General features: G+C 36.0%; 1 protein-coding gene across 1 annotated transcript; it reads left to right on the forward strand.

Moving 5' to 3' along the window:
* Positions 1–933: 933 nt before the first annotated feature.
* Positions 934–13997, forward strand: igfn1.4 (immunoglobulin like and fibronectin type III domain containing 1, tandem duplicate 4). Its single transcript, XM_080891893.1, has 22 exons — positions 934–1102; positions 2122–2244; positions 2620–2759; positions 3424–3523; positions 3719–3800; positions 3876–4068; positions 4243–4356; positions 4770–4938; positions 5038–5310; positions 5475–5696; positions 5896–5958; positions 7576–7691; positions 7889–8030; positions 8122–8415; positions 8532–8834; positions 9087–9266; positions 9367–9495; positions 9605–9684; positions 9873–10065; positions 10239–10535; positions 13366–13692; positions 13782–13997. Exons 1-22 carry the CDS (start codon positions 1057–1059, stop codon positions 13784–13786), a joined length of 3591 nt encoding a protein of 1196 aa, XP_080748019.1. The 5' UTR covers positions 934–1056; the 3' UTR covers positions 13787–13997.
* Positions 13998–18158: the final 4161 nt, after the last annotated feature.

Genomic DNA, 18158 nt, shown 5'->3' on the forward strand with positions numbered 1-18158 from the left:
AATAAATAAATACATCAGCTTATCATTTATTTCAACCAGAGTGATGGTTATAAAAGGATTTATTGACAGAATTTGTTAGTTTTCGTATCATTTCATACAATCTCATCTTTCTTAAAACCAGCACTGATAAAAATATCTAATTCCTGCAATTATGCATTAATGTTCTAACGAAATATTAACATTTCTGCAAATCCGCTTAAGCCCCAGCAACACTGAATCCATTAAAATTAATGTTCAGTCTATTTTAGTCAAGTGACATTTGTCATTCTAAGTATAGCAATCATGTGGGTAATGAAAGCCATGTAGAGATCCTTGCTGTGAATGGATCTTTAAGATCATAAAAATGTGAATTTGCTAAGCATGTAATCATTTAAACAACACGTCAGCTTGCTGTATCTTAACGACACAAGAAGAAAACTACAAATTAATAATAGTTTGCACAATAATATCATAAAGTGAGGTAAGAAATATGGGCTTTTCCCCTCAGCTATTCTTAAAAAGTTGATTTCCTTACTTTAATTACTCTTGGCATAGGGCAAGAGTTAGACGACATGCAAAAACAGATGTCCATGTTCTGTGTCTTTTGCCGTGTAGTCAGTCTGAATTTGTCACCAGTCACAGTATTTCCCTTAAGAACTCTCATAACAGGTTCTACATTTTTAACCCTTCTTTGTTTTGAATTTGTCCTCAACTAATCAGTCCCCCAGAAAAAAAACAAAAAACTCACAATTTTGTGGTTTCTAAAGAAGAACATTTTCAAACATGGCCAAATTTTCCTGCACATCATGATTTAATGAAAGGTTGGTCACATCTCGCAACGCCTCTCTTAAGCTGTTCGGTGCCAGATAACTTTTGAGTCTCAGTTTCAACTGAATCTTTAAACAATTTCTTTCAATAATACTTAATAATACTCAATAATCCAGTAATACAAAACTAAAAAATGCTCCTGCTATTTTAATAAATTAGTACACTGAAAATATTGTGTTATGTTTCCTAAATAAATTAACTTTTCTCCCCAATTCTTGCTGAATCCATTCAGGAATCAAAAGACCCAAGATGATTAGAAAATCAAAAGCGACAGACGGGACAGCCGCTGGCCAAGGTGAGCACTACATATAACTGTCTACAGCACTACAGAATACTCGACTAGCAAAACACTGTCTGTACAAATTTAAACGAATGATTTTTGCTTTATTATTCTAATTTTAACATCAATCTGCAACATGCAAGTGTTAACCAAATTAAATAAGTACTATGACTCTAGAGAGAAAATTATTAAATTAGGTATATTTGCATAATTCTGAATTTATCTGCTAGTCATGAATGTACATTGTCTATTACATTCCTCCTATTACTAAGACTATACCATACATCAGGCAGACAATATTACAGGTTTAAGCAAGCACACGTTCATTGATAAGCTGTAGCAATATAGAATAGGAAATGTGTGCTGTAACCATTACAGTGCAGATTATATATTGTTACTACTTTTTAAATAGTTATATAGCATAACTATTCATTAAATATTCTGCAGGTCAATTTATTTATTTTGTTTGCTTGCTTGTTTGTTTTTTGGGTCAGTTAAACTTTTAAGTCGAATCCAATGTTACTACTATGCTGATCCATGCAGTACATTCTTCTTAACATATGCCTTATGAGCTCCTGCTGCAGAGAACTACAGTGGTAAAGAAGGTAAAGAAAGCAACAGAAAAAAAATGTTAGCCATTTATCTACCTACTGCTCATGAAGGCATCAAAAACTCATATGCAATGAATTTCTTGATACGCATGTAATTTGTGTGAATATGTATGTATTACTAAATATCTGTTCTCAGGCTGAATTTTAAATATGGATTCATACAGAAGATGTAAAAGAGGTAAATCTGACTGAAACGCAAACGCTACATTTAGTATATAACTCAGAGTGGTGATAAGGTGAGTAACATTAACATTTTAAAATATCAAGTAATAGAATGTGTTTTCAGCAATGGTTTAAGGGGGCTTGCTTACAAAACAACAGATTTTGACAGTGAATACAATTACGGCTATGATTTTCATCCTTTTCCTTGCTCCAAGTGTCACATGTATTGCCACTGACATTTCATTTTCCAATTCTTGACAGTTGGGATCAAGAAAAAATCTAAGGTCCCAGGAGTGATGATTACACAGTTTATCGAGACGCTGCCAGAGGGAAAGAGCCATCCAGACTTCACCCGCAAGCCAATTGCTTTGACCATCCAAGAGGGTATGTTTCATAGCAAAAAAAATAATAATTTTAAACATTAATATTCAGGGGAAAAACATCCCAAGGAAATATGTGATTCTGCTAAATGGATTAGATCAATTCAATTTGCCCAAAGAAAAAGTCTCTGCCTTTCAAAAGCAAGAAGCCTGTGTCAGTAGAATTGCAAAACCGTGACTAAACATCTGCAGAAGTGACAATGTTACCAAATCTACTCTGCATAACACAAATGATCTTTTTGCCTCTGTAATGTGAATGCATTAACAGGTACTGTTCACCCATTTCAATTTAATATCCATACTAAATGTCACCGTATATATTTGGATCTCTTCACTGTCTCCAGGGAGTGACCTGTCTTTTTCTTTTCTTTTTTTACAGGGAAATTTGCTTTCTTTAAAGCTATTGTCATTGGAGACCCAACACCAACTGTAACATGGAGCAGAAATAACGGAGATGTGTCTGATACTTCCCGGTACCAGAGTAAATACGATTCCCCTTCCAATGAGCATACATTTGAGGCAAGTGATACAGTAAAACTAAAGCAACATGTTCACATAAAGGAGAAGCAGATAATGTAAAGACAATCTAGAAGACAAAGATATTTGATTACATCAAAGGTAAATAATATTTGTTACAAAAAGTACAGTTATACAAATTTCAATAATAACCACATTATTGACTTCCACACCACGAATTGTGATAAATTAGATCAAAATGAAATTTAACACATTTGGTTGTTAATTGTAAATTGTAAAGGGGCAGCACGGTGGCACGGTGGTTAGCACTGTTGCCGCACAGCAAGAAGGTCCTGAGTTCAATTCCACCATCAGGCCGGGGTCTTTCTGTGTGGAGTTTGCATGTTCTCACCGTGTTTGCGTGGGTTCTCTCCGGGTACTCCGGCTTCCTCCCACCGTCCAAAGACATGCAGCTTGTGGGGATAGGTTAATTGGATAATCCAAATTGCCACTAGGTGCGAGTGAATGTGAGTGTGAATGGTTGTCTGTCCCTGTGTGTTGGCCCTGCGACAGACTGGCGACCTGTCCAGGGTGTACCCCGCCTTTCGCCCTATGACAGCTGGGATAGGCTCCAGCACCCCCCGCGACCCTGAAAAGGATAAGCGAATGGATGGATGGTTGTTAATTATCTAGGTCCATTACACTCAGTATATCTTTTACTGTCCAGATGCCAAATGTTGCCCCAGATCAAGCAGATACCTACAAATGCTTCGCCACAAATGAATATGGACAAGCCATGGTCACAGTTGTTTTAAATGTGATTGAAGGTAAGGTTATGAAGGTATAGATATGGAGATAGTGTGATGAAAGCAATCATAGAGTTATTAAATCTGCACGTATTTGAGTCTGCATGCAGATTCTGCCAAATTTGATACTTTGTTACTTCTCCGCTTAAGGCTATTTCTGTCATTTCACTTTTTCCTACATAGTTGATAATGTATTATCCTTTTTTTACTTTCTAGTGGGTTTTAAAAAAAACAAAGCCCAAAAGCAAGCAGCTGATGCAATAGAAGGGGATTTTAAGACTGTTCTAAAAAGGAAAAGGTAGGATTGAGGTAGTCTACTGATCACCATGCGTCATATATAGATTTACAAATTGTTTACTATATCCATTTCCAGCAAGGTTCATCCCAAATCTGAGCAACCTGAGAAAAAAGAGGGAGAAATGGATCCAAAATTTTGGGAGCTTTTACTTAGCGCTGACAAGAAAGATTATGAGAGAATCTGTGCAGAGTTTGGGGTAACTGACTATCGTTGGATGCTCAAGAAATTAAACGAAATGAAGAAAGAAAGGGAGGAAGAACAAGCACAGGTCAGTGATTCGGTTCATGATTTTTTTTTTTACTTCCTTTATGAGGCTTGATGTTGACTATACAAGCTTAAATTTGTTTATAAGTTTATTCTTGAAAAAATAAATAAAGCTATTTAGTTGCAAAAAAAATGTCTGTTTGCTTTCCTTTTATTACTTCCTCTGTTTTTGTCCCAGTTCGTCAAAAGCCTCTCTAATCTGAGACCTATTCAGGTCAATGCAGATGGCACTGCATCCTTTGAGATAGACATGGACCTCATTGAACAAAGCAGCTCTATATTCCTGTACAAGGTAAGTTATAGAATGAAGTCGTAACGCTACTAAACCATAATAGTAGAAAACAATGAATAGAGTCATTATCTAGGACCACCCCAAAATACCACAGCCATAATATGACCAGTGCTTGCAAAGATACATCAAGATAATTAGATGATATATACCAGATAACAACCTTTGAATTAATTTTTTATGTTTAAACATTAGATATGCAGCTTTGTTTTTGTTTTTGGTTTTTTTTGGGGGGTTTTTTATGCAGCTTTGTTAATGAGTTTTTACTTTTTTTTTGATGAAATCCTGTTATAATGTTATCAATATTTAATCAAATAAGACTTTTTTGTTTTGTTATTGTCTTGCAGCTACATTGTGCTATGCAAGTACAAAAACATATGAAAATAACAATCTATGTATATACACACACTCCACAGGATGGTAAAATGATCCCTTACACAAAAGAACTGGGTGATAAGCTCAAGCACAGCCTTAAGAAAATTGGAAAAAAGTACATTTTCAGCATGAGAGACCTAATGCCAGAGGATGCCGGGCTGTACCAGTTGGATGTCGAGGATGTCAATATGTTTTCCACTGATTTTAAAAGTAAGCATTTTTACAATTGCACATGACACAACAAAATGAAGGATGTTGAAATAAATTCATGTATAATGTAGTATAATAAACAAATGTCTTATTTTTTAGTCCCCATGGTGGATTTCTTGGTGAAGATTCAGGAAGTAAAGGCAAAAGAGAGAGAAGATGCCATATTTGAGTGTGTCTTGTCAAACCCTTTTGCCAAGATTTTGTGGTTTGGCAAAAATATGCCACTGGAACAGGGAGATAAATATGACATTGAGGTTTCAGAAGACAAGCTCATTCACAGGCTGCTGGTTAAAGACTGCATGGTGGCAGATAAAGGAATTTATTGTGCCTGTGCAGGGATAAAATCTTGCAGTGCTTGGCTTGTCATTGAAGGTATATCATCTCCCACCAAAAGGCTATTTTATAATATATGATATAATTAACTGACAATATTTTTTGAAAGATTAGATTAATTTAATCTATTATTGAGTTCATGACATAAAATACATTTTTTTAAGTGCACACTGTCACAAATCTAATTGTCTTTCCCAATTCAGCTGATAAAGATGCACAAAAGGGTAAAAAGACAGCAAGGAAAACAACAAGGGCAGGGGGATCTGGGCAGGATTTACAGAAAATTGCCAAAGAGCAACAAGCAAAACTAGAAAAGGAGAAAGAGGAAAGAAAAGAGCAAATGAAAGCTTCTGAAGAGGCTGCACCTCCACCTGCTGCACCCACTGACACTCCAGTTGTGGCTGGATCTGCAGCTTCCAAACCAAGTAAGAATGCCCAGAAGTGGTTTTAAATGAACATTAACCACATTAACCAAGAGAGAAAATGTCATTTTAGATAAGTGTGATGCACCTTTTCATATGAATATTATGTTGTTTATGTGGTTAGTCAACTTTTGTTATTATGTGGGTAATTATAATGTGTTAATCTATCAACCTCTGACTTGTTTTTTTTATGGTTGATGAGGAGTGGTAAATGAACCAACAATGACAGGTTCACATCCACCAGTTGTGGAGGCAACAACCACTGGTAAGATCCTAAAATTACTTTGAGACCTAAAGTCCTTCTTACGTCTAACTATTTAAAAGTATTATTTATGTAAACATTTGCCAAAATATAAATATAAAACTGCTAGTGAGGTCACAGTAATATTTTGGCTGAACTTCATAATGTAATCAGTTCATTATGTAACTACCTCTTCAAGGATAGATTTTAGCTGACTTTACCTTTTTTTGATGTTGTAAAATCATTATTTTTATTATGACAAAATAAAAGTACTGAAACTGAGTTGCAAGTCATTGAAATTATCAACAAACACAGAATAATAATAATAGCATTGTCATACTGTCTCTGATCGCACATAGGTGAAACATCAAAACGAGAAGCTGCCACAGACAAGTTTAAATCACTTATTGTTGTTATTGCCATCAGGCCACTCACCTGAAGAAACCAGTGGTAGTGAAATGCTAAATCAACCACTTGCATATGCAGGCATGCCAGATATTTAAAACTGAAAAAGCACTACAGTACTAACAATATAGAAAGACTAATAAAATATCTATATAGTAGCTTACATGACTTTAACAGAAGTGTAAAAAATAACACATTAACATCAATGTATGTTTTATTCGAAACCCTGCTTACTTTTTTAATGCAGATAGATTTTAATTAGACGGAATATCAACCAAAAATCCAGAGGGGGAAAAAAAAAACCACACAAAAAAACCAAAAAACCAAAAGGAATGACATAAAAGTTATAAACTGATTTTCATGTCATTGAGCGAAATAATATTTGGTCCCTTACAACTCAATCAGTGAATCAATAAAACCTGCTAAAGGCTAGAATGTGCCATGAGACCATCAATAAGAAGCTTGGTAAGAATGTGACAACTGTTGGTGCAATTATTAGGAAATGGAAGAAAAATGGCCTCCAATCGCCCTCGGTCTGGAACTCATTGAGTGAAATAAGTATTTGATAAAACAAAAAAAAACTTAGAACTTGGTGGAGGAACCCTTGTTGACAAGTACACTGGTCATATATTTCTTATAGTTTCTGTTGCACTTTTTCAAGTTTTTCAGTACCGCTTGCTGATTATTTAGCATTAGTGTTTGCAGACAGTTACTATAAACAATAGGAAACCGTAGGAATCTTTTAGCAACCAAAGTATTTCCAAAAAGGTATCTGGTACAGCAGCCCTTTTGTGAGTGATTTCATCTAGCAGCAACTATTCACAAGCTGGTCAGGGAATACACATTTTCCCTAACAACTGGTGGTTACCAGGGGTTCACTGGTGATTTTCAGTCTGTGTTATACAGACTTATACAGACTCAGACCTAAAGTGGATTTTAAGTTGGGAGTCTATAGGGACTTTCTTGTCTTTAGAGCCAGTAACTGCAGCCATCCCCAGATGTGGCCACTTGTTTGTTTCACAAACTTGTTAAACTATTGAAGAATTACAGAAAAACCTTCCAAAACATCTAGAAAGTTCTCACCTTTATTTGAACAGCTATTTACTGAAATTAATAAAAACGAAACGTTTAAATATTGTATGTTTTCTGTTTTTATTCAATATGCATGCAGTTTTAAAGACAAAGCTTCATCACAAAGAATGTCAAGAGGATTCTAAATGCATTTATGTTTCCTAGAGCCTGGAATTACCTCTGGACTTTCTAATATTTATGCCCTTCGAGGAAAATCAGCTGAATTGCAAGTGAAGATGAACATTGACAGTGATGGCACCTGGTTCAAAGATGGAAAGCAGGTAAAGCCAATGAATAAGTATTATTAAATCTATATTTTTCAATTTTAGATAGCATTTGGAATAAGTCAGTATTATGAAAAACAAGAAAACTCTACCTACAGTATGTTTCTATCATTAACTAATTTTATATAACAAATTGTGTTAACAAAATTGCCATATCAGGTACTTTCCCTTTGCTTTTTTAATTTCCTTTTTAGTTAAACTCAGGTGCTGGGATCACCATAACCAAAGATGGAAATTCTCATGAGCTAAGAATTAAAAGCTGCAGTGATGACAGCTCTGGAATTTATCAGTTTACATCAGGGGAACACAGCACACAAGGGAAGGTTACAGTTGGAGGTATAATATACTTTCTCTCGCTGTTACATTTCTATTAAATGGCAAAACAGTCACAGATCTTTAAAATGGACTTGTGCTTTGTGTTTCATAGATGTACCTGAGTTTGATCCAGATGACCTTCACAAGTTCTCTAAACCTGTGATAGTAAGAGCGGGACAAAATGCTGCTTTCAAGATGCCCTTTCCTCCTCAGGAGTCTTTGGAGGTCAACTGGTTCAAGGATGGCACTGAGCTGAAAGATGGAGGAGGAGTTAAGATTGTGAGGGAGCGCAATCACAGCCGCCTGTTGTTCAGAGACTGCCTGCGGATAGACACAGGGGAAATAAAGATCCAGCTGAAAAACCCATTTGGAGCCATAGAGGCCACATCTAAGCTTATTGTGCTTGGTATGGAAACAAAGATAAATATATGTGAAAATGAGATTTTCTAAAGGGTAAATCAATAAACTTTCTAATATTTGTTAACTCCCATACTTATGTTTAAAATTTAACATGATACCTAGATCGACCCGGTCCACCAGAGGGTCCAGTGAAGACTGTTGAAACTACCTCATCAATAATTGAGATTAAATGGAACCCTCCCAAAGACGACGGCGGCTCTGCTGTAACCAACTACATTATAGAACGGCAGCAGACAGGACAGAGTCTGTGGACAAAACTTGGAGATGTCTCAGCGGACAAGACCTCCTTCAGGGACAGGAATGTGACACATGGAAAGAAATACAACTATCGCATCTATGCAGAAAACCCTGAGGGTATTAGTGATGCCCTGGAGACAGCTGAAAGCATAATGGCTGGCATAATGAGTGAGTGTAGAAAAATGAAGTCGTGTTTAGTGTTTCTCGGCAAATCCAAATGAAAATGCTTTCATGTAGCTTTTGTGATTGCGTTAAATACTTTATCACTGCAGCTACTATAGCAGTCTAACATTTTATCATTGCTGGAATTTATGCTCTCTTTAAGAGAAACTGCTTGCAAATGTCTTTGATTAATTTAAGTATGTCCTAATTATTAATGATGAGAGTATTTAATTAATTAGACTTCTCACTATTTTATAGTACTCGCCGGCCCTCCTGGTGCTCCTAAAGTGGTAAGTGCCTCAAAAACCTGTATCAACTTGACCTGGACCCCTCCAGAGGATGATAAAGGAGTGCCGATCATTGGGTACCAAGTAGAGAAACAGAAGAAGGACACAAATCAGTGGATTCCCCTAAATGCAGTTAATGAACCTATTGAAGGTTTGTAAAACAAAAATAATTTCTACTCCTAAAGAACAATTAGCACCTTTCATTAAAGAAAATTGACTCTTTTATCTTGACATTAATCATATTTTTCCAGACATAAAGTACGCAGTCAAAGATATCACTGAGGGTTCAGAGTACGAGTTCAGGGTTACAGCAATCAATGAGTCAGGATCTGGAGATCCAAGCCCTCCATCTGCGATGGTGTGTGCAAAGAATCCCAACAGTAAGTCTTGACATGCTTCAGTGTGAATATAAATGATTACCTTAGTTATCCAGAGCAGTGATTTTTTTTTCCTGCATTAATTTGAATGTTTTATGTGTTTTATATCCAGTGAGACCTTGTTTTAAGGATCCAGAGGACTTCATTGTTGTCAGAGCAGGAAATTCTGCTCGTATCAAAATTTGCTTTGAGGTATGAATGAACCCAAAATCAGGTTTCCAAGTATTTTTTCATCCCTTAATAACTCTTAAATCTGTCATGCCAGTATTTTCTGCATTTACTTCCCTTGTCATATTTTTTGAGTTGTAAGTTCACCACAGCATGACAAGGGAGGATTTGCCTCACATTTAAGGTAATTTATCTGATATTGATATCTTCAGGCTGAACCTCCACCTCAGATCACTTGGCTGAAGGATGACGAGAAAATATCTGCGTGGATTAATATCATAAATACAGAGGGAACATCTCAGCTTGTTATTCCCAATTCAAAGCGCTCGGATTCAGCCATCTACACTATTAAAGCCAAAAACTCTGTGGGTGAGGCTTCATTTGACATTGACCTTAGAGTCACAGGTAAGGACATAGATATCAGCCTATGATTAATGTAAAACAGGTTGTATCGCTACTAGTTTCTGAACTTTGTGAAATATATAATAGACTATATTGTTATTCAATTTGCCGAACTGAACCAGAGTATTAGCAAAATAATTATCCCACTTTCTGTAACTTATTCTGTTTTTTTCCAGATGAACCCAAGGTTCCAGGGCCTGTGGAACTAGAGCAAACAGTACATGGAAAGCTAGTGATATCATGGGCTCCCTCACCAGACCAGGAGCTTGATGACCGCCTGTACTACATGGTTTCTCAACATGACTCCCTCAACAGAGTTTGGAAAACTATAGCAGACCGTCTATTCACTAACACATACACAGCTAGCAACATCCTTCCTGGGACAGAGTATCATTTTCGAATCTATGCCAAGAATGATATGGGACTGTCCGATCCATCTCCGTCACCTACATGGGGCACCAACATCAATAAAGGTGGGTTAGTTATTTTTAATTATGCCATAACGGTGAACTAAACTATAGGGTGCATTAGTTTGATAATTTAGGTGCTTTCCAGTGACCATAACAGCTAATTTGTCAGAAAACAAACATTTTCATGAAATACATTTTGTGTCATTTAAAATCTATTGTCATCACTGAAGACACACCCTACATTAATAATAATAATGTAAGAGGTACCATAATTTGAACAATCAAGAACAATCAAACTGTTAGAATGATTCTGAGGTTTTCCTCGTGTATTTAAAACCTGCCTGGCTAACCCAGGCCAACATATTATATTATATGTTGGCCTGGGTATTATATTATATCATCCACTTAACACACTGTTTGCTGCTACAACTACACATGTTTCTTTTCCAACTATTTATTTATAAATGACTTATGTATGTATGTATGTATATATATGTATATATTGTACTATTCTTAGTTAGCGTATTGTCTGTCTTGTCTTAATGTTGGTTTAAAATGGAGCACTGTAACAAAAAATAATTTCCCCCAGGGATCAATAAAGTATTCTGATTCTGATTGATTGAAGACTGCAAGTTAAAAGTGGACAATACACTGTATTAAGAACTAAAAGTACAGTATATACATTTTTAAAACAGAAATCATCTCATCATTCTCTTTATTGCTATGTCTTTGTTAATGATTGCATTATTCTGATTTGTTTGTGTGATGTGTTTTGTCAGTTTTCTTAAAAGAATGGGATACATTTTATTAAATATGCCAATGTATACTTATGCTTCCTGAGCCTAATAGATAAAGGAGTTTAATTTAATTAAATAAATTTTTCTAAACTTAAAAAAAAAGTCCTGCATCTAACCCCCTGGAGAGTCTTGGGTCGATTTGTGGCTATTTTCAAATTTCGATTACATGCCATTTGCACAGTGTTGAATGGAATATAGCGAAAGTCTGCAAAAAAAAGTTCGGTCACATTTACTGTTAAAATTTCAGTATGACTTCCGGAAATTAGCTTCAGTGGCTAAGCTAGCGATAAACTTACGCTATTGGTCCTAGTGGTCGATTTGTGCCCCATTGAAACCCATTATAAACGCTATTTTTCACGGCAAAAAAATTACGGTCAAATCGATCGTGATCGGTTATGTTTCCGCTTCCGCTTGCAGTACTGGCCTTAGAGTTGTAATTTTTTTATTTGTCCACCGGGTGGCGCCCTTGCTCCACATGTGACGCCTGCTGGAACATACACATGTTCTCCAGCGGCCTGCTCGAGACAGATACCCGGAAAAGGCAGACTAATTTCCCGCGTACAGCTTGGCCCGCTGCTCGTTCCGGACCATTTTCTGACCTTAGGATCATTTGAGGGTGCATTAATTTTTTTTAATCAACAGGAAATGACGTATTTGTTTTCACGTGGTAGCGGAAGTGTGTGCTGCAGACACGGGAACCGAACCATATGCTCCGGCGCTGCGCGAAACACACCCGCGGCAGAGGCACTCCTCCCCGGGGGAGCAGGAGCAGCAGCGCCGCCTGGGGACATTTTTGGCTTCTGGAAAAAAAATTAAAACCGGATCGAAATTAATGTTGGTGCCAATCTTTTGTCCATCTAAAGGCCTAATTATAATAACAATAAAATATTGCTTCAAATGTTTTTTTTGGAAAATATTTTATGTTTTATGTTTTATGTTTTTGGGGCAAAAAAAGCAGTGCGCTCATGTGACGAAACCGGGATATAAAGGGTTAAAATCCGCGAAATGTAATTAAAACTTGACATGAATATTTCAAGGAGAAGTAGGTCTAAAAGATTGGCTAATTTAAAGTGGAATAAAATATTAATATATAAATTTTTTATAGCACTTTTTGGGCGTGGTCGATAGTGTGCATTTTATGAAATGCGCTCCTGGAAAAAAAATAAAAGGCGATCGAAATGACTCTTGGTGCCAATCTTTAGTCCATCTAAAGGCCTAATTATAATAACAATTGAATATTACCTCAAATGTTTTTTTTGGAAAATATTCAAGTTTTTTGTTTTTTGGGGCAAAAAAAGCAGTGCGCTCATGTGACGAAACCGGGATATAAAGGGTTAAAATCCGCGAAATGTAATTAAAACTTGACATGAATATTTCAAGGAGAAGTAGGTCTAAAAGATTGGCTAATTTAAAGTAGAAAAAAATATTAATATATAAACTTTTTATAGCACTTTTTTGGGCGTGGTCGATTTGTGGCTCTAAGACCGATAGTGTATGCATTTTTCTAAGAAGAAAACAAAATAAAACTTAAGCAAAACATATGTTCACCTGGTGGGACAAGAGAGAACAATACCTACCATGCACTTTAAAACAATTAGCCAACAGTTGCGCTCCTGCTCAGAAACTACCTTACCTCATTCCCTGCCAACCTCAAAAGCACACATCAGGCAGACTGGGCAGAGTCATCACAGTTATGATGTTGTCCTTTCTCAAATTTAGCACACAATATAAAGGCTTTGTTTAGCTGCATCATGTGTGGAACGCCATACTATGACAACTTCTTCAGCGTCACTGAAGAAGTTGTCTCCAGATGATTCTCCAGATGATTATTATTATTCTTACATTCGCTCACTCTGACATTTCCCAGACAAACAGGCACAGACTGCATTAGGGAGCTGACAGGATATGTATTCTCACATTGAGCTCTACCACATATCAAGAAAAGTTCAGGGTTGCACTGGATATGTAAAACTGTTATAATGCTGCTATTTGAAATGTGATTAGTACGAAGGAATTTTGCAAATATTCTTGGACCTTTATTGACATTATTAAAATCTGACTTTAAATACTAACTTTGAACGCTCCTTCTCTTTAAGTTCCAGTAACTTCAAATGGAATTATTTCCACAGAGGTCTCCTTTGAGAGACCTCCATCTATCTTGGTCCCTCTGAAAGTCCACACACCACCTAAAGGTTACCAACTCTTTATGACATGTGCCGTTAGAGGATATCCCGCCCCAACTGTATCCTGGTACCTGAATGACATCTGCATCAACTCAGACAATAATTACTACATCACCAACTCTTTTGGTGTCTGCTCCCTGTATATTCTCCGAGTTCGGCCAAAGGACAGTGGGGAATATAAGGTAGTCGCAGTTAACTCTTTTGGCAAGGCAGAGTGTTCCGCTAAAATTTTTGTCAGAGGTAAGCTTTATTTAAGATTATTATTATATTTTTGTAGTTTGTGATGAAGGGTTTATTCTTATAATTGTTTTGCTTTTTTTCCTGAACAGATTAATTGGCAACAAACCTTTGTGGAGCTTTTCTTCCTACTGAGATCCTGTGGAAAATACAGAAATAAAAAGAATTTTTTGGTTTGCTATATAACAGAAATAGTATACTTTCAATACAAAGTGTGGGAAGAAAAAAAAAGAGCTTTAATGCAAACTCATTTGATGTGTCTGAAGTGCAATATCTACAATTGTTACCCTGTCACTGGTAATAATAACTATTAAAATGAGTGAAGTGGCAATCTTCAGTATAAAAACATCTGTCAAATTGTAACCGCAATAAATCAACAAACTGATGTGTACTCAGTGTTCTGCCTTCTCACTTATTCTTGTTTTATTGAGAACTTTTTCTATTTTTCACTGATACAAAGCATTGCATGGGTTTCAAGCACCACATGGCTCCAATTTATGAGCCCATGACAACATGCACGTCACAGTTCTACATCAAGCACCTATGATCCAAGTGTGCATTTTATTTCATTCCCACATATCCATTTCCTTTACATACTTATTCATGTAGATCTAAATAAAAAGACATCGATTTGCATTTTATCTAGTGTTGTAAAGCTACTATGAAAGAAGTCCATGTTGACAATCAGAATAGTTACTGTACTAGATCTAACCTGTTCATTTAGCAGTGTATAGTTACTGAATAGAGTAAAATAATGCAGCAATGATCTTATATTAACACAGTCTCACAATCAGAATACTGTATTAATCCCTAAGGAAATTGTGTAAATGTCTACTAGATTATGTAAAAGTCCTTACCGCATTTCCTTCCATTGTCAGCTCAGTGGTGATATTCCTGATGTCATCAGAGTTTTCTTGCAGTTGAGTCATTTACTTTAAAAAGGTCAGAGTAACTATTCTAACTGCGCTGATATGCCATGCTTGTTTAACCTCTGACTGCTAACCACTGCTCAGTACACAGAGTCCAACATACCACCAACACCACGAGCAACCACCTTTCCATAATGCCAAAGCAGACACAGTGTGACCTCCCAAATACCAAAGGCATGCTGTGAGAATTTCTGCTGATACATTTAGCGGTCTATTGGAACAGTCAATCTGTTCATTTCAATTAGAGATTATTTTACCAAATAAAATGTCTCATGTTAATGTTTATTGACCAATAAAGTCCATAGTACAGTGATCATATGACTATAGACCTCGTGAAGCTGCCAGTCAAAACCTTTAAGTTAGATAGTTTGCCTATAAAATGAAATTATAGGCATTATAAGTCTGAACCTCGAACCATGGAGTATGGTAATAACCATTCCTAATGTAATTGTAATTAATGAGAATATGCTGGAATCCATCTTAGTTTTATTTGAATCTGGTGCAATTTAAATCTTCATATTAGTATACAGTGCTGATGGGATTTTTATGTTCTCAACAGTAATGTTTGAAAAGTGTTGACTCAGAATCTCCAATGCCAGATTGAATGAACAGTCATAATGTATTTCCAGTGACAACTGCAAAGTGATCGCTTTCATAGAGATGCGTAAGATGAGCCTCGAGCCTTTACCAGCGTTGTAATATGGATTTTTACCAACTATCCATGTAAGGGTTTCTATGTGCTCCAAACGTTTATCACCGAACAAAAAGGAGTGTCCCCTTTGAAATATTGGGTAGTGAGAAGAGCACAAGTTGAAGGCGGATAACTGATCAGAGACGACAAAAAACAAAAAGTGAGTACAACTTATGTTATTAGAAAAAATGTGTGTTAGTAATTTTAATGAGTGTCCCAAAAGAACTGCTAAACTAATATTTTAAACATGAGGTTTGACTGAAATTCTTATGCAGTGCTTTTGACAACCAAGCAAATTCGGCAAGACTTTTAGTACTATTTTATAACAATGGCACACCAAAAAGGTATTATTTGATAAGACCTATATTAGGACTGAAAGTGCAGTCTAGTTCTAGTAAATGAGTATCCTGTAAATTTACACCTATAATAATTTCCCAAACATAATTTAATAAAGAAAATCATCAAGACATTTTCAGTTGCTATAGAAGTCAAATAATACTGAAAACAGAAAAACAGAAGACAAAGATCCTGGAGATTTTATGACTTGGTTGTATATTACCAAAATTGCTATATCAAAGTGATATCTTTCTGCAATGTTATCTTCTTGTGTGGTAGTACAACCTTTAATGCAATACAGTCAAAAAATCAATTTCTACAACAATTCTATGAAAAGGAGAAACATTAATTGACCTTTTGAGATCAGTCCAAACATTTAAGATCTCAACAATGAATGACATTTAACTGTGTGACTTTCCCATTTGGCTTCCCATGACTTACAAAAGACTGAACCTATAAACTAGGTCTGAACTACAGACACTGTGACACATCAAAGCTTAAGCTTTTTTTCTGGGTTGTAGATGAAGGTCAGATATGCTTTTTTTTTCTCACATTTTCAGTGTCTCTTTTATGGTCCTAAAAATAAAACACTGCATAAAAAAGCCTTATGGCCATAATCTTGATATAAGGTCCATTTTGTTCTAATTAAAAGCCTCTCAGCTCTATAGCCATTAAAATAATTACTTAACTAACTTAAAGATTAAAAATAACCTATACGAAACATATCTTTGGTTTACTATCCACTGTTATTTAAGGTTCCACTTTTCACTTAAGAAAAGTTCAGTGTACTGAACCTGAAGTTTATTTTTAAATTAGACTTAAAGAAGTGCAGTCATCTTCTTTTGATGCTATTATGACCTGGATGACTAAGAGCCTACATAGAGATATCCCTAAGGAGTATTATAAAGCTAAAGAGCAGTTTTAAGCATTGATGGCATAAAAAAAAGATATACAGGTTACTTCATCGCCTTATCACTTTGATATAAACACACTGAGCTCTCTTCTATGTTTGGATCCTGAGCAGTTAAATTGTTGGCACAGCCACCTGACTCCACGGGCAGTTGGGTGGAGTGAGTCACTAGGTGGGATTTCACATTCCCCATTTACAGTGTCCCAGCATGTCTCCAACTGTCTGCACAAGTCACGTGTCAAGGAAGTCAAGGAATTCCCAGTTTAATGATACATGAGAAGATGCTTGAAGGCAGGATTTCTCAAACTCTAGTTGCCCATGGCTCTGTTTCTAGGTGCCCTTGATTCTTGCAACACTAGCAGCTACTAGAAAAGAATGGTTAAGTGAGACTCACTATAACTGACTGCAAAAGAAAAAAAAATATTAAGACTTCTCATAATTTTTGCTGCAGTAAAGAAATACTATATTTTTTTCTAGATGTTTCCTTTATGAAATGTATTTAATAATCTCAGCTAAAGAAACTACTTACCTGCAAAAAATAAATAGATAAACAAATAACTGATAAAAAAAACTTTGTTCAAGTTTCCTGCAAACTGCTGATTATGTAGATATAAGGGAAACATAATAAAATACATAAAGGATGAATTTGGTCATATATGGACAATATGAAGTATGAGTACTGAAAACTGGACCTTTTTTATCATGTCAACATGCAGCAATTTTCTTTCATTATTATTCAAGGCTAAATTTGTATAAAATGCATAAAACATAACATCCACTCACCCATTACATCATTAGTTACATCTTGCTAGAACTGAGTTTGGCTCATGTTGACACGATAGCATCACAGAGTTGGTGCAAATCCATGCAAATCTCCTATTCCAGCACATCCTAAACCTGCTCTGCTGGATTGAGATATGGTGACTGTGGAAGCTATTTAAGTACAGTGAACTCATTGTCATGTTTAAGAAACCAGTTTGAAATAATTTAAGCTTTGTGACACGACACCTGGCTAGAAGTAGCTTCCAAAAGATGTGTACACAGTGGCCATAAATGGCTGGATTTGCTCAGTGACAATACTCAGCAAGTATGGGGTGTTTTTATACAATGTTCAATTGTTTGAAACACTCTGGCCATTCTCCTCTGACCTCTAGCATCAAAAGGCATTTTCACCTAGACAACCGAAGGTCACTTTTCTCTTTTTTGAACCATTCTCTGTAAATAATTTCTGAAACACTCAGACCAGCGTGTCTGGTACCAACAATCGTGCCATATTCAAAGTCACTTCAGTCACCCTTTTTCCCCCCATTCTGATGCTTAGTTTGAACTTCACTTGGTTGTCTTGACCATTTCAACATACCTAAATGCACTGGCTTCCTGCTATGTGATTGGCTGATTAGATATTTCCATTAACAAGCAGTTGAACAGGTGTAACGAATGAAGTGTAATGAAGTGGCTGGTGAGTAGATGTAAGGCTTTTTAATACTAATAAAATCAGCTTTGATTATAATGACAGCATTAGTTAACAGTGACAGTCTTTCTTTGTACTTTAGCCACACAAGGATCGCACCTCTGATCTGATAATCAACAATCAAACATCGCC

The sequence above is a fragment of the Rhamphochromis sp. 'chilingali' genome, assembly GCF_963969265.1.
Source record: "Rhamphochromis sp. 'chilingali' genome assembly, chromosome: 9".
NCBI lineage: Eukaryota > Metazoa > Chordata > Actinopteri > Cichliformes > Cichlidae > Rhamphochromis > Rhamphochromis sp. 'chilingali'.

Bases quoted from the DNA above. Each gene is read 5' to 3' on its own strand.
- igfn1.4 (XM_080891893.1), top strand. From the start codon at position 1,057: ATGATTAGAAAATCAAAAGCGACAGACGGGACAGCCGCTGGCCAAG. The intron at 8,416-8,531 runs GTATGGAAACAA...CATGATACCTAG, and splicing joins ATCTAAGCTTATTGTGCTTG to ATCGACCCGGTCCACCAGAG. The intron at 8,835-9,086 runs GTGAGTGTAGAA...ACTATTTTATAG, and splicing joins CATAATGGCTGGCATAATGA to TACTCGCCGGCCCTCCTGGT.